Source organism: Mesoplodon mirus (assembly GCF_964341445.2).
Source record: "Mesoplodon mirus genome assembly, chromosome: 10".
NCBI classification, from domain to species: Eukaryota; Metazoa; Chordata; class Mammalia; order Artiodactyla; family Ziphiidae; genus Mesoplodon; species Mesoplodon mirus.
The window spans coordinates 14,206,289-14,232,629 of record NC_138986.1 but is presented as its reverse complement, the minus strand read 5'-3'; the positions used below and the strand labels follow the sequence as shown (position 1 = coordinate 14,232,629).

The window sequence follows — 26,341 nt, the reverse complement described above, 5'->3', positions numbered from 1 at the left end:
CCAGACCAGCTGGAGACCCTGCTTTTCTAGCCATGATTGGCTCTCATAAATCAGTACGCTCCACGTTTCTTTGCTTTATGATCTCTTAAGTGGCTTGCCAATAAAATTTTGTAGCTCTAATTTCTTAATATTTGGCCCCAGGGCATGGGCTGTAAATCTGCCTACCCCAACTTGCCTTTTGACAGTAAATCTCAGCTCTCGGCTTGCTGAACTACCCATCCAAGCCTTTTGAAAGCATCTCTTCTCACTTCTTACAAAAACAAGGGAAGCTGCCGCCGCGCCATTTTCCAGGAGGCAACATTCCTGCTCTCCAGGCATAGTTTCCACAAAAACCTTTCACTCCTCCCTGGACTCTTTAGTAAATCACAACTTTTAGTTTCCAACTCTTTTTTTTTTCTCTCCATCCTAGCTTTATGGATTTTCTCCTTCCTCAGCTTTTCTAATGTTTTCTGTTTGCTTGTGCAAATCTCACTACCAGGGTATTATTAATCCTACCCTTCGTCTCTTCACCCTTCCTCACCCACCACTCTCTGAGGACATCACTCCCTATCTCCAGGCCACAGCAGGGCTCCGGACAGCCCTTACCCAGGAAGTGAGGGCCTTTTGAACAGCCATCAGTGTCCTTTTAGCCCCCGATTATTCTTTCAAACCCCCCTGCTCGTCCACAAAGCCTCTGTTGATCACAATCTCTCTCTGTTGCCTGGGAAGCTGCGGGCACAGGCGAGGAGGCTCCTAATGGTACCGTGTCCCCTCCCTCATTAGGCACAGGAGATTGTGTGAGCTCTAGACAGAAATCCTAGTCTCTTCTGTGGCTGGCTCGGTCCTTGCTAGACTGGTGTGTTATGCGGGGAAAGCCAGTATCTCATGGCTTTAATGCTTACACTCACCAGGGCTTCCTACTTATGTCCTGTTCCAATGTTCTTTTAAGTCTTCAAAAAATTTAATAGAAATGCACGTGATGCCTTCCGTTGAGTGTCTCACAGGGGTTTTAGAAAGGCACAAATGGGACCCTAAGAGTTTTTCCTAATCAAAGCCACATTATTTTCTCAGCCACATTTAATTTTCCAGTGATGGGAAATGCATAGTCCGTTAATTGCCATATGGAGAAGAAGTGGCTCTGAAGTCTCCTTGTGCTGGCCTCCACCATGACCGATGTCTCATTGTGTGGTGATTTCCGTAACATGGCAATGTGTGTCTCTTGAAGGGCTGGATTGCTCTAGAAGCAAGACCAGGACCTCCAGGTATTTGGGGCCGGGGTGACAGGGGAGTGAGGGAAGAGCCAGGCCTGAGGAGGGACCGTCTCAGACGAGGGTGCAGGGCGTCCTTCAACTCCCGTCTCCACCACTGCTCACAGCCCTTCCGGAAGCAGGAAGACAGGAAACGTCACACACAGGTTTGTCGCCTTTAGAAAAGAACATCTCAGGCTTCCCTGGTGGCGCAGTGGTTGAGAGTCTGCCTGCTAATGCAGGCGACACGGGTTCAAGCCCTGGTCTGGGAAGCTCCCACATGCCGCAGAGCAAATAGGCTGAGAGTCTGCCTGCTAATGCAGGGGACATGGGTTCAAGCCCTGGTCTGGGAAGATCCCACATGCCGCAGAGCAACTAGGCCTGTGAGCCACAACTACTGAGCCTGCGCGTCTGGAGCCTGTGCTCTGCAATAAGAGAGGCCACGACAGTGAGAGGCCCGCACACCACCATGAAGAGTGGCCCCCACTTGCCACAACTGGAGAAAGCCCTTGCACAGAAATGAAGACCCAACACAGCCAAAAATAAAAATAAATAAATTAATTAATTAAAAAAATACTTAAAAAAAAAAAAGAAAAGAACATCTCAACTCTGATCTTCCCTGAGCAGATTGAATTAGAAGGTCTGCAGTGAGTCCAGAAATCAGAAAGCCTAAAAAACCTCGAGACGTTTGGTTGAGAAGGCACTCAGGCTATGAACATCATGGAAACTATGGAAGGCAGTTCCAGGTAATTCTGAGTACCCCAGTTTGGTTTAAATTCTCAATTTAGAGCAGGATTTGTAAACTAAGTACCTTCGGGAGTTAGGCTGGGACAGGCAATGAGAGAGGCTGATAGGATAGTCATGCCCATGTAGTAACTGTCTCCTAGTCTTCAAGGGACAGCAGCCATGTCACTCCAGCAATGACTGTCATGTGGGAAGGTGTGTCCAGGACACATGAGCTTTCCATTCTTAAGAGAAGCCTGAAACGTGGATTTTATATAAATCCTCTCCCTCCAATTATTAAATGGTGGATTAAAATGCCACGAGCGGGGGCCTCCCTGGTGGCGCAGTGGTTGAGAGTCCGCCTGCCGATGCAGGGGATACGGGTTCGTGCCCCGGTCCGGGAGGATCCCATATGCCGCGGAGCGGCTGGGCCCGTGAGCCATGGCCGCTGAGCCTGCGCGTCCGGAGCCTGTGCTCCGCAACGGGAGAGGCCACAACAGTGAGAGGCCCGCATACCGCAAAAAAAAAAAAAAAAAAATGCCACGAGCGCCAAACCATTCCATGAGGGGCACTAGTGGGCAGATCGGAGGGACAGAATAAAATCTGATTGTAGTTGGACTTGAATGATGGACTACAATTGTATTTCTTCTGCTAGACAACAAAAACAGAAGATTTTGGAGCAAAGAAGGGACCTGACCAGAAGAATGCTTCAGGGATATTCACATGGCTTTTTGGTACCCTTGGGATGGAGTGGAGAAGGGGCCTCAGTCAGGAGATTATAGGAGGTTCTTCCAATTGTACAATGAGAACAGAAAAGAAAGGAGAGTACGGAAGATGCTGGGAAGCAAGAGTCTGTGAGATGTGACTAGCTGTGGAAGGAGAAGGAAGAAGGAATCATCCGGAGTCCTCTGTGTCTAAATATACACGACCTCTATTCATCCTTTTTCTTTAATATACACTTATGTTTCCGCTTCATCTATTCCACCAAAAATGATCATTTAGGTTGCGTTCTGATAAGTGCCTGCTTAATAGGGAAATTTAGAATCATTTCTTTAGGGAGAAGAAAAGCACAGACAAAATATTTCATAATCTCTATAATAAATGCAAAGAAATTGATACAAACAAAATGTGGCTTAGCAAACTGTACATACATAAATATCATTTTTTGACTATAACATTCGACTTTTTTTTCCACATAAAGCCTCCTATGATTTTATTACATCCATTTTTTCTTTATACCTTTAAAAAAAGTGCCTTTTAGATTTACAGCATGTGCTTCTAAAGCGAGATTAGAACATCATGCCCCAAAGAAAAACAAGGTAAAAAAGAAGCTGTCACATAAGCTCTTAAAAACTGTATGTTACAAGGTTCTCAAAGCTCTTCAGCACTGGTTGGCGGGTAGATTGTTGGATGCCGACATGGTGCTCAGTTAGCATCATTTATTGAGAGGACGGAGCAGCACTGTGGGAAAGCTGCCCAGATGGTCTCTGGAAGTCCCTGGGTGTGCACAGGATGGACCAAAGGCCCAGAGTTCACTTGTCGAGGGAACAGTGGAGGTCCTGAATCTCTTTAGTGCTGAGGCTCAGTTTCAAACAGAATATCTTCCAAACCTTCTGCATCTATTTGCTCTCCTCCTGTCATCATTGTTTATCATCACCTCCGAAGCCACGATTTGCACACAGGGGATACAGAGGCGAGCTACAGCTGCCGCACCGAGGGCATCCGCCAAGATTCAGGTCCTCTCTTTGCTAGTTTGGGATTGCCCTTGGCCGAATCCTCCTCATGCCACCAGCACTGCTGCAGATGGCATTGCCTGGTTCAGAGTGGAGGAGGGCCATTTGTGTATCTGAGCATGGGGTGGAATGATCGGGCAAAATTGTTGGAGAGGGCGCAACTGTAGTCTTCCTGTGACATTGGTACTAGGCAGGCAAGCCCGATGAGGAACAGCAGGAGAAGCTGAAGAGGAAGAGCCGCTCGGAGGACTCTGAACAGGAAGGCTCGGCCGGACCGGGCTGGCCGAGGCTCAGAAAGGGAGGAATCGGAGCCACCTTTTATGGACCTGAGAGAAGAAGCGACATCAATGACTCAAATATCTCAAATGTTGGATGGATGCTGCTTTTTGCTTCCTCACCTTCCTGGAAGCTAAAGGGTCAGGCTGAACACAACCCAACCTGGCAATTAGTTGCCAGCCTTCTGCAGTAAACCCAGGTAATCTCCCCACCACCTAATGAAGCGCTGTCTGGAAAATGCACTGATGGAACATAGACATTTAGTCAACTAAAGGTAACTAACTGGGTTCAAATTCCACCCCTTAATTTGGTAAAACATTTTCCATCAACAAAGAAAACTGCTTCACACACACTCTACCAGCATAAATTAAGTAGATCCGGGATAACTAAAATGTGGACGTTTGATGCAGTACATTTTTGGTTTAAGGATATCAGGCAAAATTAGTTGCTGTCAGGATGATACAAGGTATCCCTCCCATCTAGCCGTCCTGGATGTGCCAAAGTCCATGCAGCAAGGACAAGAACAGCTGCAGTCATTTTGCACAGACCCACAGAGTTGAATTATTCTTAGAGTATACCCTGGTTTCATCTTGCACTGAATCAGCAGCTGGCCCTGACATTAGTGGGTTCCAAAGCTGTAAGAACAAGGATGACAGTGGAGCCAGTCTACAGATCACTGGTGCTGCATGACACCCATTCCAGGCTGATCCTTCTATCCCTAGCTCTGTGAATTTGGGAAGTTCCAAGTTTTCCTATCCACTTTAATTTCCACATCTACATTGAAACAGTGCCTTAGAGATGAACTGTGAATTTCAGAATTCATAAGAAAGACTGCCTGTGAAATGTTGAAAATGGAAGTAGGTTCTGAGCAGGGGGCACTGCTTTCTCTTTGTGAGCATCCATGAATGTTTTGCTACTAGTGGAAAAGATGAGGAAAGAAATGTTATTTACAGGAGGAATTTTGTACACATACACACACACACACAACACTGCAGAAGCAAAAAGAATACATGTACAAGTGAGACCCATTGCCCCACACCTAGTAGGAATTCTCTAATGGTTTAATGGTAAGAACATTGAACGTGAGGCCACTGGAGAAATATGAAGGTGTGAAAACTGTACTGGTTACTCTGTACGTTTATCTCATAAGAAAACACTATGTCTCCAGCTACGTTATTATTCATTAATTTCTGAAGACAGATTACACTGGTATCAGTGAGGGATAAGGAGTGACACCAAAGAAAATAAATGTTAAAATAAAAAACAGACATAATCCCCTTAAAAGGCAACAGAGGGACTGCTCAAAACTCCTTCATTAAACTACCAAGAAATATGTGAGACGAACAGACTAGACTGGCCCCGAGAAGCCCTGAGCAGCCGCGTACCATACTACATACTATTTCTACTGCAGCTCGAAGTGTGATGAAAAAACAAATCCCTGGCCTGAGCTGGGACTGTGTTTTTCTGGTCTACAAACCTTGAACAGCTCACTTCACCTCTATACTACAAGCTCTTCTTCAAATCCTTCAAATTAGACTAAACGGTCTTCCAACTTGCAAGTTCTGTTTATACATTTTACGTCTTCTACTGATTGGTCAGTGTAGAGAGTCTGCCAACTGGAAGGCCACAAGAGTTCAATCACCATCTAGTGGTCAAACTGATTAACTGCCCTATGCTAAGACAAATGAGTTATTCCCAAAGGGCTGAACAGGGCAAACTGTATATTTTGTGATGATATACTAAAGCATAAAAGAAGCTATGTCACATACCTGTGAAATAGAAACTTGTCTAGTTTACCTAATTGTAAAATATTTGTGTTGAGATAAGGCCTTAGAGAGTATCTAATCCATCTTTACTTCTGTAGGTAAATAGCTAAGGAGAGTTCACATTTGATCCTCTACCTGCTGGGTGACAAAAGCATTTGTCTTGGGTTCTCTCACTTAATTCCCACAACAGTCCTCAGCGTGCTTGTCACCTTCATTTTAGAGCCGATGTAAATGAGGTACAGAAAAGTAAGGGAACCAGCTCAAGGTTATACAGCTAGCAAGCGGCAGAATTAAGATTTCAACTCTGGTATTTTAACTCCCAGAACTTGAGCTTTATAAATAGAGTAAATCGCCTGCCCCAAATCCACCACTAAAGGAAGAGCTCTAGCAGGAACTCAGGGTTCCAAAGTCCCTGCCTACTGTGCTCTCTGTTATGTTTTGTTGTTTGGTGACATAAATGAAGGGCACCCAGGTCATATTTACGTCACACGTATCTCACATATAGAAGCAAAGAAGGCAATACTTGTATCCTAAAATACTTGGAGGTGAGTGGTTTCCTCATGTCTAAAATAAAGGCCTCTACTCATAAAGCTTCGCAGTATGACACAGATCATCAAGTCAGAATATGGATACGAGGGCATTTTGTTTTGATCGTGGGAAAGTAATTAGTCTCTCTGGCCTTCAGTTTTCTCCTTTGAAAAGATGAAGGTGCATTAACATCATAAAATCTTTTTGGTTCTGACAATTTATGAATTCAGCAGTTTAAGTGTCTGGAGAAGGAAGGGATAGTTACCCATGAGCTCTGGATTGAATCTTCCTTCAATACATCTTTTCCTTGACCTGAATATATGCCCTGGAAAACAATACTCTCCACCTGTCACCTGTCTGAGTTATAACAGAAACACAAAAGAGAGCTCCACGTTTCTTTATTATTTGGTGTTTAAATAAAATAAGGGAGATTTCTAACTGACTCTTTTTCTTTAGGAGACACGTAAGGACATTAGTGATGGGCAGATTTATGCCTATAATTGATAGTAACAGTCTGGCTGACAGGGCTGAATAGCCCCTCTTTGTCAATTATTAGCTTCTTTGAACAATAAAGCCAAAGATCAAGATCAAAACAAGGGCTACACACTGACCAGTCCACTCCTGAGAAAAGCTAGAAAGGTCACCATCTTTGGAATACGGGCTCAGATGCTGCAGAGTCTGTTGAAGGACATGGCACATTTAACAGCATCAGAGCATTCCGTATTAAAATTTAATTAGTGTGTGCTTTCTAATGTTGAAGAATGCCAACCTGGGGAGAAATAATGGGCTGAAAGAGAGACAAAGAGAACACACAGTTCTTAGTGGGCTTCCATGCAGTTGACTGCTCTTAGAAATGTCCAACTGTTCTACTGAAAAAAATGCCACCCACTTGGGGCAATTACCAAGGTTTCAATAAGCCCAAAGTTGCTTCCGCTTAGGGTAAATCTGTTCTAGAGTTTCTAGTACTAACAGGTTAATGATACCAAGTAAAAGGGTACTTTTAATATTTAATCTATTGACCTAAAATCACATAAGTTTCAAGTCTTGGGAAATGTGACAAGGGGAAGAACAAAGACATCTCACTGAGCCATCACTCATCACTTTCCAATGGCCTTATTCCACAAATAGATGCAGTAGGGATGGTGTTGATAGAGAAAAACTAAATGTGTGAACTTACTTAAGGAACTTAATCAATGGAGATATTTCAGATAATCCTGTCCAGCCAAAACATGCTTATTCTCTACAAGTGAATATTTATTTTATTATCTCTCTCACTCCCCTCACTCATTCAAATGTGGGGTAAATAATTGCCCAGGTGTTGTTTCATCTCTTTCCTAAAATATGTATAGTTGTGGGAGAAGGAGGCTATAGGGGAGGGGGCCACACATACGAACACACCACAGGAAAGAAAGTCTGGCCAAGGGTTATGAGAAGCCTGAAGAGTGTGCACGTGGAGTGTGACTCATCTCAAAAATTTTACATCATCAAGGAAATAAAATGAGTTCATTCTGTGCATACATCATTTATACAATGAAGAGACACTTTCAATTCATTCTTCTACTTGTTAGCAAACACTGGCAGTAGAGGAAAAGAAATTTTTTGTCAGGAAATATCAGGTTGTCCACGATCGTGTAGCCTGTTCCTGTGTGAATGGTCTTTATTCTCTGGATATGTGGTTCAGAAGGCAAATTCCCAGGATCAACTTAGGATATGCCTCTCTTTATTCCAAGATGAACATTCTGGCTGGTCCTAAGCTATCTCAGGCAACCCATGGTAGCCCAAGCCCTGGAACTGTTGTTTAAAGTACCCCACCCATTAGGAGCCCTTAGGTTGGGAGGAGTGGTTAACAAGCTAGGATCCAGAGTCAGAGAGACCTGGGTTCCAATTCTACATCTTCACACAGATGTAGAGAACAAACGTATGGACACCAAGGGGGGAAAGCGGCGGCAGTTGGTGGTGGTGGTGAGATGAACTGAGAGATTGGGATTGACATGTACACACTGATGTGTATAAAATGGATGACTAATAAGAACCTGCTGTATAAAAAAATAAATAAAATTAAAGAAAAAATTCTACATCTTCATGCCTCTAATCCCTGGTGGCCTTGTCTGTAAACTTGGGAATGAACACGTTGGGAGGGTTAAATGAGGTAACAGATGTACGACGCTTAGCATGGTGCTTAGAACACGCTAAGTGCTAAATAAATGTCAGCAACTTATCATTCTTATTTATCTGTATTATTAAAGCAAGGGTGTGATGACTCATAACCTTAGGGATTTTGCTGGATTCAGCCTTTCCTTCCGAGGAAATATTCCTGATTTATAGCAGTGCTTTCAAAGAGGCGATGCATTTTCTAAAGTGTCTGACTTGGTCCCGGGAAACACTGGGAGTGCAGACCTCAAAATATAAAAGAAACATAGTGGAGCCTTACCCTATAACTGTCCTCAGCCCAGGTGTCCAGCCTGCCCCAGGGGCAAGGCTGTTTTAGGCTGAGGTGCTTTGAGAGCTTTGAATAAATAAATCCCCAGGGTGGAGTTTGACAGAAAAGACTTAGAAAAAAAAATTCCACAAGAAACTGAATGGTGTTTAGAGTTAGGCCCCGGTGTACATGCAAAACCCCCACTGTGCCTGCTTAGATGTATCTGGCTCCCTTGAACACATTTTTAAATGAGGTCTTTTTTCCCTCCCTTTCAGTGTTTCAGCCAGTCATTGGCCACTTCTTATTCTGTCTCAGTTCTTTGTGCAGAAGGTACCAAAGACTAAAGATGCCCAGGGAAGTTTTGCATTTTACAATTCTCAGCTTTGGAATGAAGTTATCAATTCCCTCTCTTCAGACTACAGAGCAGTTATTCCTTTGCTTTGCTGGAAATTGGAGTAAAATCTTCCCATTTGTGAACTTCAACTAATCTACAGTAGAATTTTGAAGAGTTATTGGCTATCAGGTTAGCCAATTTTAAGTCAAAAGTAGAGAAAAAGTATCAGCTGGGCCATCATAAACATTGCTTCAAAAAGCATGCATCTTAAATAGGTTTAATCTCAAAAATTGTGGATAGGGGCTTCCCTGGTGGCACAGTGGTTGAGAGTCCGCCTGCCGATGCAGGAGACATGGGTTCGTGCCTCGGTCCGGGAAGATCCCACATGCCGCGGAGTGGCTGGGCCCGTGAGCCATGGCCACTGAGCCTGCGTGTCTGGAGCCTGTGCTCCACAACGGGAGAGGCCACAACAGTGAGAGGCCCGCGTACCGCAAAAAAAAAAAAAAAAAAAAAAAAAAAAATTGTGGATAGTTATTATGAACATATACTTTCAGATGTTTTCCAAATGTTTAGAATTTTAAGGACTCTTGGGAAGCTCCTTGTAATTGATTTAGGGGGTCTCTAGATTATGACATATTGTGTTTTTTATGACAGGAACCATATTGTATTAGTTTTGTGGGCCCAGGGTCTAAACATAGTTGGTGTTCTGTAAACACTGGCATCAATCCATATGTAGGCTTAGAATATTATGTAAGAGAACACAGAATAGCAGCTGTAGAATCAATATGAAATATACAGCAGGCAAGCAACTGATATTATTAATATTTGACTTTAAACCACAAAAATAATATAAGAACCCTCCCTTCAAACTAATATCCAGTTTCTTTCAACTCAGCCTCTTTCCTCTCAGGAAGAATATATGCCTAAAATGTTCCCATTGCAGATCGCTGGGGTCAACATTCTAAACTCTTTGTGCTTTTGCAACAACCTTTCATTTTGCTGGACCAGTGCAAGATCAAACGCAAGGTAATCTCAAGTCTCAATGTAAAGGAACACCGTGACAGCCTGGATTGTGAGTGAAGTTAATTCTTTCCCAGCAGACTCTCCGTGTCATTGCCCACGTGGGTGCACCCCAAACAGAGGTACCAAGGAGTTAAGAAGTCCAAGAATGTTCAACCACAACCCGTCTGCCAAGCTGTTTGCCGAAGTTGGCCATTCAGGTGAAGATCGTTTGTATTCCAGGTCTTGTAAGCAGCAAAGTGAACATCATGCTGTGTGCTCAGAAAGATGTTAATAACCAGTGCTGGACAGAGCAGAGCTGAAAGGCGCCTTGCGGATGTCACAGTGAGAACGTGGCTGTCCCAGCTGCAAAGCCCCATTAAGAGACAATATTGAAGCAGTTGCTGCCCTGAGAAACGAGGCCTTTGACATTTCAGAAGGCCGTGTGACTGTCTGAAAGAACTGGGGAAATCCGGGAACCGAGCTGTGGTTGCTACTGACATCGCATAATAACATAAGAGCTTTCTCCCTTCTCATCACCATCATTTATGTCAACCACAGAATGGCTCTCTGGTGTCCTTAAAGGAATGCTGTGGGGACATGCCCCGTCTCTGTTCATGGCACATCAGCAATTTGTGGGAAGCAGATGGACTACATAAAACAGTGATCTGTCTATAGTGCATGATGTCTTTTCTTGTAGGGGGCTAAGAAAAAATCAGAGCATCTGGAGAAGCCCATTGTTATCTTCAAAAATCCCTGTGAGTTTTTCTCCATTCATGTTTCATGATTGATATTTTGTTATGGACAAAAAAAGCCCCACAAAATTGTCATCAAACCAAACCAAAGGGAAAGAAAAAAAATAGGCAAAACATAGTGGAGGGAAGCTTAAAACCAGAAAGCACATCGAAATCCGTTCTGCATTACTTCAGCTGAGTGGAAACCAGATGCAAAGGCCAGCCCCTTCCTCACACAGCTGGAAAGCTAAAACTATTACTCAGGGCTTGTTTACACTTCCTCATGCCCCACCCTCCTTCCAGGAATTGGGATTCCAGCTCAGTGGTGATAAGTTTCCAGAGGGGCAAACTATGTTAACAGTGAACTGCTCATGATTGGAGTGAGGAAGCTGCTTCCAAGGACAGTATTTCCATTTTTAGAAAGTTGTCTGGGGAAACATGAACTGATTAGTGGAAGGGCCAGGGAGCACAGATATCACACCGACAACGAAGAAGGCAAAGCACTGCTAACTGCAGAGACAGGGACTGTTGGAAGCCAGGCATAAAGCAGAGTGGCAGCTGTGAGGCTCTCTGGAGGTCCCCGGGCGGGGGCACTGACTGCTCTTGTTTTCAGAGTGAAAGAGCTCGCCAAGTGTCAGGAAGGTGAGTGATTGAGTGTGCTGGCCGGAGAGAAATTTTAGGATCAGCAGAAGAGAGAAGGGGCTTATAAATGTTAAGTAATACCAAATTAGGACTTGGCATTTTGAGAATCCAAAACCCACAATCTGGATAAAACACAAAAATAAAATAAAAAGCTGGGGATGTTAGTATATTTTATTCAGATTTGTGGGTTCTGGGAATGGTAAAAATAATTCACTGATCTATTACCTGACTTATTGTAAAATCTAGAAATAAAGAGGATGATAAAATTCTGCCATGAATCAAATTGCGCTGTGACATCAGTGATATCGAATCTTTACGAGCACACAGAATAAAAAATCATTGGATGAAGAGTACCAGATGGCCTAGGTATAGTTAAACAAAATTTTGATGGGATCCAAATATTTTACGCTCCGAGATTTTTCTTGTACTTCCCACTTAGAAAAGTCTCTTCCAATTTATTAGGCAAGGGTGTGGACTGAAATGAGTAGTTTCTCAACTACCCTGAGGAAGACCAGATACAGGTCTACGTAAATTCTGGACAATTTTCATCATCCTCTTGGAGTTCTAGAACAGTGTGGAAACCAGGAGAATAAGGTACCTGCTATGTGGACTGTTGACAGAGGGTCCAGGCTGTGAGAGACTACATTTGCCTCGTGGCTGTTTGCAATGAACAGGGGTAAAGAAAGAAGAATGTTCAGTCCAGGCAAATAAAGACAAGCTACTGATGAAAATTAAACTAAAAGTTCAGCAAAGGAAATACAAATCAAATGAAATGATCAGTACCCATGAATCAAGGAAACTGGCTTTTCTTTTGTTGAAGAAGTGAAATCAATTTACATCTATATTATTCATCATTGAAGAAACATGGCGGTTTGGGCATTCACACCACAATGGGTATATTTCCCTCACTTTTCATGGTAGAAACACAAATGACTCCACACTAGCCAAAGATCTCTGTATATTTACTTATAATAAATCTAAAATTCAATACGCCGTGCCATGTATTTCAAATATACCTTACATATTTTTCATCTTCTAGAACAATATTAAAATTCTTGGTAGATTAAAAATAATGGCAGAGTGAGATTATTCTGTGTAGAGTGATGAAGACCCAACAAGTTAAGTACTCAAGTTAAATAAAGCCTAAAATTTGACTCGAAAAGCCAGTATTCCTTCACATTCTTAAACTAGGATCTATAGGAAACTAGCGAATGTAGTAAAAAACAATCCTAAAAAGATAATAACATTTATCAGCATAGAACTTAAGTGTTTATAACAAAAAAAGTACAAATGAAACCAATACTTCTAAAAACTAAGGAAAATGGAATGATAATAAAAATGAATATAATCATAAAGCCAGACCAAAAAAAGTAACAAAACAAAAAACAAGCTTCTAATTACACAGAGAAATCAAGGTAGAGAGGGTAGCAGGGGTCAAGTTGGTCTTTTTCTCCTCATTGTGTGCCAGTGAGACAGCCCCCCGACAGGCCTTGTGGGTGAGTCAGCTGGAGTTGTTGCCACTCTGGGGGCAATATGATCACCGAAAACCTTCAAGACCACCTTCAGGAACTTCTTTGCTTGAGGGTCAACAGAACCTCCATTTGTCTTATAAACTCAATGCTCTCATGAGATGCTCACAGTTTTGTCCACCTCTGGCTGAGGCACCCTTTTAAGTGGAGCCTACTTTTTTTTGAGTGGACTGTGGCGGAGGTGGTTTGAAGGGAGGGGCCCCTAAAGGGACAAGGGAGCACTGCTCTAGAGATGGTCCTGTGAGCAAGAAAAATAATCTGCCTCCCTGCATACCAACCAAACGTTGACCTGATTCTTTTGAAAAACAGAACTGCTCTTTCCATTCCTGAGTGCATGTGGGGAGGGTTTGAGGCAGGGCTGAGGAAACAGAGCTTCTCTGCGTCACTGTGTGACAACCCCACGTTGTACGGGGACTCCTGCTTTGCAAGGGGAGAGCCCGTGGACCCTGCGTGAGGTACCAAGACTGTCACGCTCCACTGGTCCCTCCCATGGGCCAACTGAAAATGACCAGTGGAAAGTTACCGTTTTCTGCCTGTTTGGGCTACTTCGTCCTGATGTAGGACTCACAGATCCTGAGGTGTCCAGTTCATCAGCAGAAGACCAGGAAGACAAATCCTACGTGGGAAATAGATTCTCTTAATGATTCCATGTCCCAGAGCCACGATGGCTTTGTGATCTGCAAGTACTTCCCACCCCATCCCTATCTATCCCTCAACCCATTTCCTGGGAAAAACAGAATCAGATGACCGCAGGAAGAACAGAACCTAATGCTTCTAGTGTGTTGGGCTTTCCTGGTTGTGAGTTTGGGCCTTCTGGAAAATACAGGTGGAGCTTTGTTATTACTGGGCCGCTTGGAGCTTTATTATTTCTTAGTGACATGGACGGGAGAATGGGTTGAAGTGAAGGGGGTAAAGGAATCTGCCTTACAGCTGCAGGGTGCTCAGGCCAGAGAGAAACCAAATCATTTGGGTTAGAAACAAAAGATTGTCAGTCACCCAGGAGCGTGCCTTTTAGCATCAGAGAAACTGTATTGTTGCTGGCACCGCTATTATTGTGAGTAGGTGGTTCTTTTGCCTGCAACATGTTTGTGGGTTCACAATAGGATTTCACAATTGAATGTTTGAAGTCTTACCTGCAAATGCATTTCTTAAAACCAACAATATTACCACGATGCAGTAACTTTAAAAATAAATAATAAACAAATAAAAGTGAACATTGAACATTTTGTATGATTTAACTGCCAGCTAAGGAGAGTTCATACCTTCTAAGGTTTGAATATGAAACTCATGTGCAACAATTGGTTGTGACCTACTCTCGCAGTGTTACTGAAAGCACATGAATTCTTAAATAAACTGGGTAGAATAAAATGCCACAGTAGTGGTGGTAATAGGGTTAGCAGTAACAATTACAAGAGGTTTTTTGGATGTAACAGAATCAAAAGTAGTGTCCTATTATAAAAGTTTTTGAGTTACTTTTTTATTTTGAGCCAGACTTATAAGAGCAGTGATTGAGAGGGGACACTCTAGTCTCACAAGTACTACATTCAGAGTCTCTAAAATGGATAAAGATGATGCTTGCTTGGTCTCCTGTAGGACATGCTACACAATGATGTCTGTTGAGAGCTTACCTGCTGACTGCTTGACATGTCTAATAACTTCTCCAGCTCCTTGATATGATGACTGACCTCCTTCAAGAGAAGTTTGAGCCGATTTCCAATCACATGCACTTTTTCTTTGGCTTCTAAACAGTCTGTGCCCTCAGCATTCACCAGTAGTTGGCGAGACATGTCTTGCAGTGAGGCCACTTTGAGTTGGGATTCCAACAGCTCATGCCTTATTTGCTATGAATATCATAAGAAATATTTTTCTAAGAATTTTCAATAATTCGAGAAAGTTCTAAAGGTGCACAATGACATCACTTTAACTTAGTGGACAATTAGACCTGAGCATCAGAATGCTGTGCTCACAAAAGGACAGATACAGCAACCCATGACATTTGGGAATCAGGGACCTCTGTTCTAATCCTGCCTCTGCCAAAATGTATCCTATAAGACCCCTGAATCTTTCTGATCTCAGTTTTCTCATTTGGTAAAATGATGATGTTAATTCCTGCCGGGTCCACAGTAAGTATTACTGGAAGGTTCAAACTGGTGAATGTATGTTAAAGTATTTAAAATATAAAGTGTTATGCAAATGAGACATAAACTATTCTTTTAAAAAGAGAAGTAAAACATTAACATATAAATATAGAAAAACTCAAGTATGCGGAGGTATACTCAGATATCTATTCAAGATTTTTTAAAAGATATATGGGTGATTCATCACTCACAACTTAAGGTCTGAGGTCAAACGTCTAGTAAAAATGCAGCTGCATAGCTATTTCCTCCTGGTTTCTAAGACCTTTATGATACTGAACTAAAAGCTGACAATTCTGTTAGGTTTGTGCGAGTGCTAAATGTTAAGAAACAGCATTTTAAAAATACAGAAAGTGACAAAATGCAAATCATTTTCTCCTAATGGAACTCAAATATGCTTCTTTATCTTCTATAAAATCACTTAAGTACACTGTACATTATATTGTCCAAAGTTCTTTTTATAAGAATCTGTACAGAAATCCTGTAAATTTCCTTTCGAATTTAATACTAGAAAAAGTTTCTTGCTCCTTGAGAATTGGTTTGTTTCCTTTTTGTCAGGTAATAAAAATCATTTAACTTATCATGTTTCCCTTGTTGTCTTAGCTTTCAGAAAACTTGGTGCTAAGGTCAGTGTTGAATCCGTATACTTAATTCTTCTTAAGAAGTCTTAACGGTCTCTAATTCCTTTAATTATCAGCCACCCAATATATTCTTGGGACGTAGATTCAACACATACAGTTTAAATTAAAAACAAATGTAAGGTGCCAAAGAGCTGCCTTGATAAAAACAAGCTAATTAAGATGAAGACCGTCCGAGATTTTTAGATGAGGAATGGCTTTAGAACCAGATTCTAAAGCTAATAGATATCATCTTCTATGTACATGTTTGCTTCACAGAGATGGGAAATCGTGAGGGGTAAAGAAGGACTAAGAGATTATAATGTAAAAAGTAAATAAGTAGTACCAACTATAACATAACCAGACGCCGTCCAAGTCCACACATCTTACCGTAAGCTGTTTGAGATGGTCCTGAAGTATCTCTGCATCAAGGTTAGAATCAACCGGCACAATTTCATTTTTCCTTCTGTCAATGTTCTCAAGCATAAGAAGCAAACCGTGACTCATTTCATGGAAATCCTAAAAAAAACATGGAGTATAAAATCATTTTGAATGAGATATTTTTCTTTCCCTCAGAGCTTAAATATCCATGCTTTACAATTCCTACCGTTGGTTTTAAGATCTTATACACAACTCCTTTCTAAGGAAGGCGCTAGAGCTGTCGTAATTATCTGAGTTCATGTTCTTACCAAAAGCATCTAATTTATTACTCGAGGGAAAAATTAGACATAAGGAAAATTGGCATCAAAATGTTTAATGTCTAGGGCTATAATATTATGTAGAGGGAAGCAGCTCTGCTCTTGTATCTTCCTCCTGTATTAAAATCTTCCCATCTTTGGGCTTCCCTGGTGGCGCAGTGGTTGGGAGTCCGCCTGCCGATGCAGGGGACACAGGTTCGTGCCCCGGTCCGGGAAGATCCCACATGCCACGGAGCGGCTGGGCCCGTGAGCCATGGCCGCTGAGCCTGCGCGTCCGGAGCCTGTGCTCCGCAACGGGAGAGGCCACAACAGTGAGAGGCCCGCGTACTGCCAAAAAAAAAAAAACAATCTTCCCATCTTTGAAGGCCTAAATTCAATCCCATCTCTCCATGCGTCCATGTGTTCATTTATTCAAGGTATAGTTACAGAAGATCTCCAACGTGGGAGGCGCTGTACTGGGAGGCAGTGCAGGGGTGAAACCACAGCTTGGGTACCTGCTTTCAAGTTGCTATTATCACTCCTGGGGCACCTATAATCCTGGGAAACAGGCTTCCCATCCTGCTCAGATTATAACCCAAAACTCCTGGCCAGGACTCACAAAGCCCTGCATAATCTGCTTCCTGACCACCTCCCAGATCTTTCTCATCCCTTCCTTCCTCTCTGACTACTCTCTGATCACACTGGCCTTTCTCTGTCTTTGAAGACACTAAGCCCTTGCCTGCTTCTGGGACTTGCCATCTGCTTGACCTCCTTCATGGCAACATCTTTCCAAGAATCAGCTCAAACATGCACAGAACTTCCCCAATCACCTTCCCAAAGTGCTTTTTTCGGTTACTCTTATCATCAACATCTGTAAGTAGCTTGGTTAAACATTTATTTGCATTTTCATTGTCTGTCTTCCCCAACAAAAGCAGAGGCTGGGCTGTATCCTGCCTGCTTAGTGCAGTATCTGTCAGACTGTAAACACCTGGCAAATAATTGTGGTCTGAATGGATGAGTAAATATTTGTAACGCTCACTTGGATGTCCAAGAAATGTCTTTCTATGTGCTCAGAAAATACCTGTGGAATGAATAAAGAATGAGTCGAAGGAGGAATGGTGAGGCTGAGATAAATGTGTGGGAATAGTCTCTTGTTAGCTGTAAAGAAGTGGGGTCTTTGAACTCCTGGTCACATGTACAAATTCTCCAGTAAAATGAAAACTTTGGGCACAAAGTGATCTCACTCAACTACTGACTTTGGAGGGTAACTGCATCCCCCCTAGTGATCTTGATAAATCAAGTCACAGACTCAGCTACACTGGAAATGTTTGACTTCAGAGCATGGCCGGCCCAAAGCCCCACAGACCTGACACTGCATCAGTGCGTCCTGGAGAAGGCCCCGCCATTCCTCCAGCAGGGAGCACACGCGGTCCCAGCGGCCATTCATCTGGGACAAGCGACCCTGCAGATCCTGGCTCTCCTCACTGCTCGTCTGAGTGAACTCGGAGCTGCACAGATTGATGGAGAGGATGATGGCCTTGTGGTGGTCCACAGCTTTCTGGAGCTCCTGCAAAGAGAAAGGAGAACAATCAAACAAGGAAAATCACAATAAAATACTAAAGAAAAATAGTCTAAGACCTTTGGAAATGCTTCACCCAAATTCAAAGATCCATTAATTAACACTGGCCTTAGCAGGATGGCTAGATGAGATACAGTGGGTGCACACCATTGGGAACCACACTGTAGTTAAAAGGGATGGATCAGATGTATACTTGACGATGCGAATCAATCTTCAGAAAATATGGTATAAAGGGAAAGAGAAACAGATTTATATGGGTGACAGAACAGCATTGATATAATTTAAAATACATGTGCACACACACAAAGCCACATTTCTCATGAATATATATGAAAAAAGAATATGTGTTAAAATTTCAGAATGGTTGCCATGGGTTTGAGGAATTGGGATTAAGAAACAGTGGGGGAAAAAGGATAGATAAATAAAATTAAGGGGAGCTTTGCAGGAAGCAATGATGACCCTGGGGAGTGAACTAAGGAGTATGATTAACACCCATATTCCCAGCATGGGAGCTCAACAACAGACCAAACCAAACCAAGCCCAACCCAAACTGGTCTCAACGTTGTGTGCATAGGCATGAAATGGGAAGCTTGATAAGAAAGCAGATTCCCAGGCCCTGGCCTCCAGCTGTTCTGACTCCACAGGCCACCGAGGGTTAGTGGCCCACAGGCTGAGAACATTGCCTCTGTCAGAGGCCAGATTTTTGTGATGGTAAAGAGAATGAATTGTATTTCATCAGCTAAGCAATTTCGTTTAGTTTCACAAAAAAACAGGTGACTGATTTTTTTACTGTGTGCATTTCCCCAAAATCTAGAACTAAATTTCAAGAATTTAAGTACAAGTGTATGTATTAATAATTGAATATCGGGGTACTGTTTAAATATTCCCAGATCAAGGTAGGGTCAGTGATCCTACAAATCACATCTACTCAGGCAACATGTTCTTATAATTTCTCACCATTTCTGTTATGTTTCCAACTTGTCTTAAATTTGCACTTTTCAATGGGTTCTTAACATCCCATAATGTAGATTCAACCACAAGGACAGTATAAAATCAGGAAATGTTGTAGAAAGTACTAGGTTATTCCACAGATTTATTCTCAGAAAACAGACAGGAAAGATGGAGAAGCGGTGCCGAGGAGGGTGGCTTTTTCTTATCACACAGGCTGACTTTCAAGGTCTCGTTTTTCCACTCTCATCTCACTTAGGTCTCAGACTCTGGCCAGTGTTTGTTTCATCAACTTATTTGGAATTGGTTATAATGCAACACTGCCTTACATTTTCCTGGAGAGAAACTAAAGTAATGGAAGTCCTCTAGAGAAAAGAGCATTTTGCAATCCAGATCATGTAAATTGCATCCTTCATCCTGAAATTGATGGAGCTGGTGCAGAGGCTACTCTATAAGAAGTTTGAGCATCTGTGGGGAAGACTCATTTCACTGTTTGAAAATTTAAAACAAAACAACTAAAACTAGCCAGAAATACAGCACCCCAAAAGAAACAGCATACAGAGAAACCAGGGAGAAACAAAGGCAGTTAATCCTTGAGCCTGGACGGCCCAGTAGCCCTCCTCTTCTGAGGAAGAGCACAGCTTGACGTTCTCCAAACAAAAAGGCAGGACCAAGAGAGCTATTAAGAAGAAACTGAGCTCTCCATCCACAGTATGCTTACAGAAGTCTCCACATATCAATGCACTTCAATAGCTGGGCTGAGAAGGATTTTTAAGATCTAGAGAGGGAGTTAAAAGAGGTTATCTTGTGCACTACACCCATCCAGGTCAAAATCAAATGTAAACGTCAGGTGTTTCACTGCAATTACTCCACGGGTTTTGTTTGCTTGGATTCATGTCACTGAAAATTGCTTCTGCCACTATTATAATCTATTTCAGAAGTTCTGCTGATTCCAGAATGTCAAGTGACTTCCTTAGGTCTCCATAAACTCACACGTATAGGATCTGGGAGAGGACTCCTCTCCAGCTCTAGATACAGACTTGTAGGACCCTGGACATAGCTGTATTTCCTTTAAAAGAGGTCAGTTAGATCCCAGAGGTACCTGGATGTTTCATGAAACTTTAATTGGGCATTTCTTAGCCACCAATTCATTAAATCATGATTATTGTCATGGGGCTGGTTCTGCAACGCAGTCCAGCTCTCCACCCTTCCAAGCCTTCCTATAAACACTCTGATCTGGGGTGGCTGGGGAAGCATTCGTGTCCGTTTGTGCTGACCATTCCCCCCGCTGCTGTGTGACTGCACAACAGGCCAGGGCTAGTGGTTTCATCTGACCGGCCATGCCACGTGGCAGCTTTCTGTCTGGCGCTGCAGGAAAGGCCAAGGGTAGCTACCTTGAGCTTTTTGATCTGGAGCGCGATGGGCTGGATATCGGTGCTGCGCTGCAGGCGCTGAAGCTGTTCCAGGTCCTCCTCCGTCTCCTGCAGCCAGGTCAGAACGCGGTTCAGGTCCGAGTGAAACTGCTGCCGCCTCTGGGGATTCTGTTTCATCCTCAGCTCCTTGCTCAGGGCCTGCGCCTGGAGGAGCTCCCAGCGGTCAATCACACCTGGCAAGACAGCACACGCGCAGGATAGCGAGGGATCGTCCTCCACCGAGAACGTTTAGGAAATGTTTGAAACCTACATGGGTGGCTAACTTTAAAACAGCAACAGAAAGAAAGTAATGCCTCTGGGCATTTCTGTTGTTGTCAGCTGTAAATAACAGTATGGTGGCTATGTGTTTTTCCTATCTGCATTTTTAATGATAATGGAGAAAAGATATTAACTACATAAGATTTAACATCGTAAGGAGCTTTATGAAGTAATAAGCATGAAAGTGGGTGAAGGTAACGTTCAACTCTTGGTTTCCTTCTGCAGGAAAGCTCTGAGAGTGTGTACAGAGCACACACAGAAGGTTCCTGACTAGTGGTTAGAGACGGTGCCTTAAAATACATGGGACATGGGAAAAAACCCACTGTGATTATTTTCACCTCCCCCTCTGTCCCCAGAGATCACTGTAACATGGAGGAAAGTTCTCAGGATAGACCAGTGAAGAATGAGGTCAGCGGCACAGTGGAACTCGGGGGCAACGAGGTGCTTCGAGATCTTCTATTTCACTCTGTCTTGAACTGAGAACAACCCACTCACCAGCTGTTTGGGTTTCGGTGCTATTCAGGTTGACAAAGCCAGGAAAATGCTCCTCTTCCTCTGTCAGTTTGTGTTCCAGTCTTTTCACTGAGTCTATACTGCCGCTGCATTCACCCAGCAGTTTCATCTGTTTAGATACAGAAAAGAGGCCCCCCGTCACGAAATACTCAAATTGTCATGAGTGCAAGAACTCCCGGAGAAAATATCTTGGAGTTCCTCAAAAAGGGCAGTAGCTGTGTGCTACTTCTCTATAAAGAGTAAGCCGCTCTGCTGAAAACAAAAAAGTCAAGTTCAAAAACATGCTTCTTAAACACGTGACACATTCATATTTACATAAAGCAATGCCTTGAAGATATACTTGGCACACGTGGTTTTGCATAAGTCTTCAAAATTTCTTTTAAAATTTATGAATCAAAACAGACTAAACCGATCTGGGATTTAACACTCAGAGCCCTCAGCTGGCAATACAATATATAGTTTTTGGCAAGCTGCTCCCTGTTTCTTCAACTGAAGGATGGGAAGAGTAATATTACCACAAATCTCAAAGGGACATTTATTTGTATTAAATAATTAAAATACTTACAAGAATAAAACAATATTAAAGCCAGCTGTTTCATGAGAAAATTTAAGCAATGGTTAATAGATACTAAAGGAATAAATTCTAACTTCAAAAGGAAAGCTTCCAACTCCGTGTTTAATATCATGCACAGTATTCAAAGCTTAAAAGAACAAATCATTTCAAAACGCTCCTGCTATACTGATCAGAACGTTTTCTTTCAAAGCCTTTAACAAATTACATTGCTATTAAGTTACTTTGATTGCTTTTGATTGGTGTTAAGTATAACCTCAGTGATGTCAGCATGCTCATTGTGAAATTATATTTTTAAAAAAGAGGTTTCACTATGATAGAAGTCAGTATAATAGGCCAAACTGGACAGGAAGTAAGCTCATGATTAATTAGTCTTCTGTGATTGTGAGGATATTAATGTTAGCATATATAACTAGAACGGTTCTCTCTCCTGGTTTCAAAAAAGCAGTACGTGGGTGTTGTCATTAGGCTTAGGGAAATTAATTTTTCTTTCCTTTTACGAAGCGGTCTTTTGGGTATGAAAAGAAATGACATGAGGCATAGAAGAGATTTACTTTCAAATCCTCTTGCCTAAGTATGTGTAGGAAAACAGGTAATTCTCTGGGAAAAGTTATTCGTTCAGTAACCTAGGCAGAGCAAATGAAGTTATTACTTTACAAAAAGCTTCGAAAATGGAACTGGTAATACACACAATCTCTTGCCATCTTTTCCCCAAATCTCTCTTGTTAGTCAGAACTGTTTTCTCCAGAATGAACATACAAATAACAGAGCATTAAAAAAGTCCCAAGATCATCAAGTGAATCAAGACACCTAGGAAAAGAACTAAAACAATTCCGTGTTAGTAATCTACCAGCTAAAATCTGCTGCTCCAAGGATATCCTTGGTCAGAAAATCATTAGCTGAATTTGGAAAAATGCCTAATCACTTTCCAGAGCCAAAGCATTTTGTTGCTTTCAATGAAATGGATTTCACTCAGTTCTCAGTGTAAAGGACCAGCCTGGTCATTAGGGTAGATCAGTGGGTCTGAGCACAGACCAGTTTTGCTCAAAAGGTAATCGACTAACAGGGCTTTGTTTTGCACACACATGACTTCAAGGGCAGCTTGGTACATGGAGAGCTGACACAACCCTTGTGCCACAGATGGACTGTTCTTTGTCACACGCTTGTGATTACCAGGTATGTGTCAGGATCACGAGGGTCCAGATACTCACATAGCCTCTGTAGCTGGAGTCTAGCTCTGGTCCTGTGGGAGTTTTGCTGTGGATGATATTCTCCATTTGCTGCATCTGAAAGTGGCTGTCATCCAGGGCTTTGCCCAGTTGTTGGATCTGTGACTCCAAGGTGCTAGGATCCCCTGCAGTGACGACCGTAAGAATCTTTACAAGCTTGACATTCAAGGAGATGGTTAAGAAATTCTACAGCTAAGGCAGTAGAGAGATGGTACGTGTGCGGGTAACCATAAAGCACATTTAGTACCGACATGTTGTTGGGTTAGGAGTTTGAATTACCAGACCAATGAATGTGCTTGACCAAGGTCCAAGCAGACTGGGTGTTGCAAAAGGGGCCTGTGGTGGGTTCTAACAGCCTGCGCTTCCGCTCCCTCTTCCGGCTCATCCCCTGAAAATTGCGTGTTGTAAGCTTTCTAAAGACCTCAGGTGGTGGCTTCCGCTCCCCAGTAACTAGGAGGCAGTTACATCTCAGGCTCCCTCTGCAGTCACTTATCAAACAGAAAAAGACACACCCTCTAATCTTCCTTTCTGCATCTCAGTAGAAGACAGTGCCTCTGAAGTCCCAGGTGGCTGCATCATTCACTTAAGGTGGGACTTCAAGTGAACCAAGAAAAGACTAGCTCAGGATGGGTTATGTGTGGAGGTACCAAACTAGCAATGGCTTGCTTTTGTTTCAAACCTGAAACAAAATCAGGAGAAAGCTAAGATTTTACATTTCCATCCAGGTATGTTCTCACTCACAGCTTAGAACTTCTAGCTCATCTCCTTTGAGAGATGTGACATCCTTTTGCAAAATTATTGTGTGTGTGTGTATTACAGTCTTTGAATTCAACAAGAACATTGATCATCAGAGTGAAGCTAGCACAGGGTGAAAGCAGAATAAATATTAGTAAGCTTTATTAATTCTTTTTTGGAAAAAAGACCTTCTAAATACACCTGGAAGAGGTTTCTCACTGGGAATCACTCAGGCAGTAACCATTTCAGTAATGCTACCTTACTTCCTGTCCTTTTGCTTTTCTGCAAAAACCAAAGTGTAAACTCATAAACTCACGATTCAATATCCTATCACTGTGGTCAAACCCTATTCGCTCCAATGTCCTCCAAATTACTGACCCTGAGCTACAGTTTGTCTAGAGCAACATTAAGCAAAACGAGTTCCATTTTCCTTTCTTTAAGCCTTCTTGTTTCAGGAGTAGCTCTGTCCTGAAAGGAAAATCTAATTCTTTTTTTTTTTTTTTTTTTTTTGAAAATCGAAGTCTTTAAGATACTGTGGAATACATTCTCATGTCAAATTGCTTTATGGGGAAGTAAGACTTATTAAACTAAAAGTATAATTTTTGGGCTGCCCTGGTGGCGCAGTGGTTGAGAGTCCACCTGCTGATGCAGGGGACGCGTGTTCGTGCTCCGGTCCGGGAAGATCCCACATGCCATGGAGCGGCTGGGCCCGTGAGCCATGGCCGCTGAGCCTGCACGTCCGGAGCCTGTGCTCCGCAATGGGAGAGGCCACAACAGTGAGAGGCCTGCGTACCGCAAAAAAAAAAAAAAAAAAAAGTATAATTTTTTAGAGCTGAATATCTGATTTTACCCCTTGTCTTATATGGGACCCCTGAGACCAGGAGGATGAATGGTGGGCCTGAGGTCCCATGTATAGGCTGGTGGACTGGGGACCAGATCCTTGAGCCCTGATTCCTCAGCCAGAGGTGGGTCTGTAAGCCCTCCTCGAAGTCACGCGGCCAGACCTGCTACAACCAAGCAGGGCACTAAAGCACCAGTGCTAAGACTAGTGTTTCCATCTCCTATTTTCTGCCATTAATGGGCATCATAGGTCCACACTTACTGAGTGATTACCATTTAGCAAGTTGAGCAGTTGCTTTATTGCCCTTGATTATTGGAATCTTATTCTTGGTGTTGATCCACCAAGTGTTTTGGGTTTCGTTTCTGAGACGGCAGTCAGAGAGGAAGTTCTGCCTTAACATGCTTTGGGCACAGAGCTGTGAGAGGTACAGTAGATGTGCTGGGAGAGGAGGAGGCTTGTTACAGGTGAGGGAGAGAGGTGCACTTTGGCTTTTGGTGCCTACCAGAGGGATTTCTGATTGCACTTTCTGTGAGTTTAACATAGGCCTCGGGACTTGCAGGAATCGTTACATCTGCAAAAAGAGCACAGTCTAAGTTGACAGCTAAGGTCTGGAAACCTTGATTCCCTGATGGCAGGAAAATAACTTTCTTAGGGAGAAAAAGAGGAAGTTAGTCATCCTCGGCAGATAACTCTTGAACATATAGAGAAGTCTGAGTACGATCACCAAAGGGTTCCTGAGACAAATCATTATAAGGGCTCACGTGGATTGAGTGTTTTATGAGCCAGGTGCTGTTCTAAGCACTCATTTATCCTCACAGAAACCCTGCAGGGTGCATGGAAGTGTTATTCTCATTTTATTGATGAGAAAACTGAGGTTCAGGGGAATGAAGTTACTCATCCAAGTTTCAACAGCTAGTAGTGGCATAACTGGGATTTCAACCAAGACAGTCAGGTTCTAGAGCAGCGCTGTCCAATAGAAATAACATGAGCCACGTATATTATTTTAAAGAGTCTAAGGGCCACAATGAAAAAGTAATGAGAAAAGGATGAAAATAATTTTAATACTTAATTTTACTAAACCAATATACCCTAATTCTAACATGTAATCAACATAAATAGTATTATGCATATTTTACATGCTTGCCTTTGTGCTAAGTTTTTGAATTTTGTGTATTCGTTAAGTTCATTTGACACAGCAAATCTCAGTCTGCACGGTCACATTTCAGTGATCAGCTGTCACATGTGGCTGAGGGCTACATATTGGACAGTTCTGCTTTAGATGCAAAATGCCTAACTATGAGGTTGTACCATAAAAACAAAATAGAAACGAGAGAAATCGTTTTCCTTTTAGACAGTGTCATACCCTTGGGAATCCAAATGTAAGCCATCAGAAACAAGCAGAAATTCTCTTTTAGAGAATGTGTGAGATGCGTTTACAGGTGCTACAAATTGGCCTCTTGATTATTTATTCTATTTTGACTCACCTTCCTTACAATGCTCCTCTTCCTCCGTCCATCCCTTCACTATATGTGTTTCCTGAAGTCTCATACTTCTTGTATCCCTTCATACACTCTTCCTGTGCGATCTCCTTCCTTCCCTTGGTGACCACTATGTGGAAAACTACCTAATTGGCATTTCCGGTTCCTGAAATTCAGATCCATGCATCCATCGACTGCTGGCTTTTCCCCTTGGGATAGTCTACAGCATCTCAAGTTCAGGATGTGCACAGAGGAACTCATCACCTCCCCCTTTTTCACTGCCCTGCCCCCGTGGCTCCACAGACACCCAGAACATTCTCTCCTGCTCATGGTCCTCAGAGCCTAGGACCACCTGCATCTTTCACCAAGATGCCCAAGCCAGAAAGTCACTTCAATCCCAATTCAATCAACCATCAGT

General features: G+C 42.7%; 1 protein-coding gene across 19 annotated transcripts in view; it reads right to left on the bottom strand.

Annotated features, from left to right (window-relative positions):
- Positions 1–3,028: 3,028 nt before the first annotated feature.
- The window catches only part of SYNE1 (spectrin repeat containing nuclear envelope protein 1), a 472,944-nt gene continuing 449,631 nt past the window's right edge, over positions 3,029–26,341 (bottom strand). For 16 of the 19 annotated variants that reach the window (XM_082633720.1, XM_082633735.1, XM_082633736.1 and 13 more), the window contains 10 exons: positions 24,948–25,016; positions 22,852–22,994; positions 21,052–21,178; positions 20,260–20,471; positions 17,705–17,905; positions 16,052–16,180; positions 14,538–14,750; positions 13,433–13,525; positions 11,979–12,037; positions 3,029–4,008 (listed from right to left, as the gene is read on the bottom strand). In XM_082633720.1, the coding sequence (XP_082489846.1) occupies positions 3,768–4,008; positions 11,979–12,037; positions 13,433–13,525; positions 14,538–14,750; positions 16,052–16,180; positions 17,705–17,905; positions 20,260–20,471; positions 21,052–21,178; positions 22,852–22,994; positions 24,948–25,016 (1,487 nt within the window). In that variant the 3' untranslated portion in view covers positions 3,029–3,767. The remainder of the gene's footprint in view (positions 4,009–11,978; positions 12,038–13,432; positions 13,526–14,537; positions 14,751–16,051; positions 16,181–17,704; positions 17,906–20,259; positions 20,472–21,051; positions 21,179–22,851; positions 22,995–24,947; positions 25,017–26,341) is intronic. The other 3 variants (XM_082633723.1, XM_082633724.1, XM_082633725.1) reach the window with 2 other exon arrangements.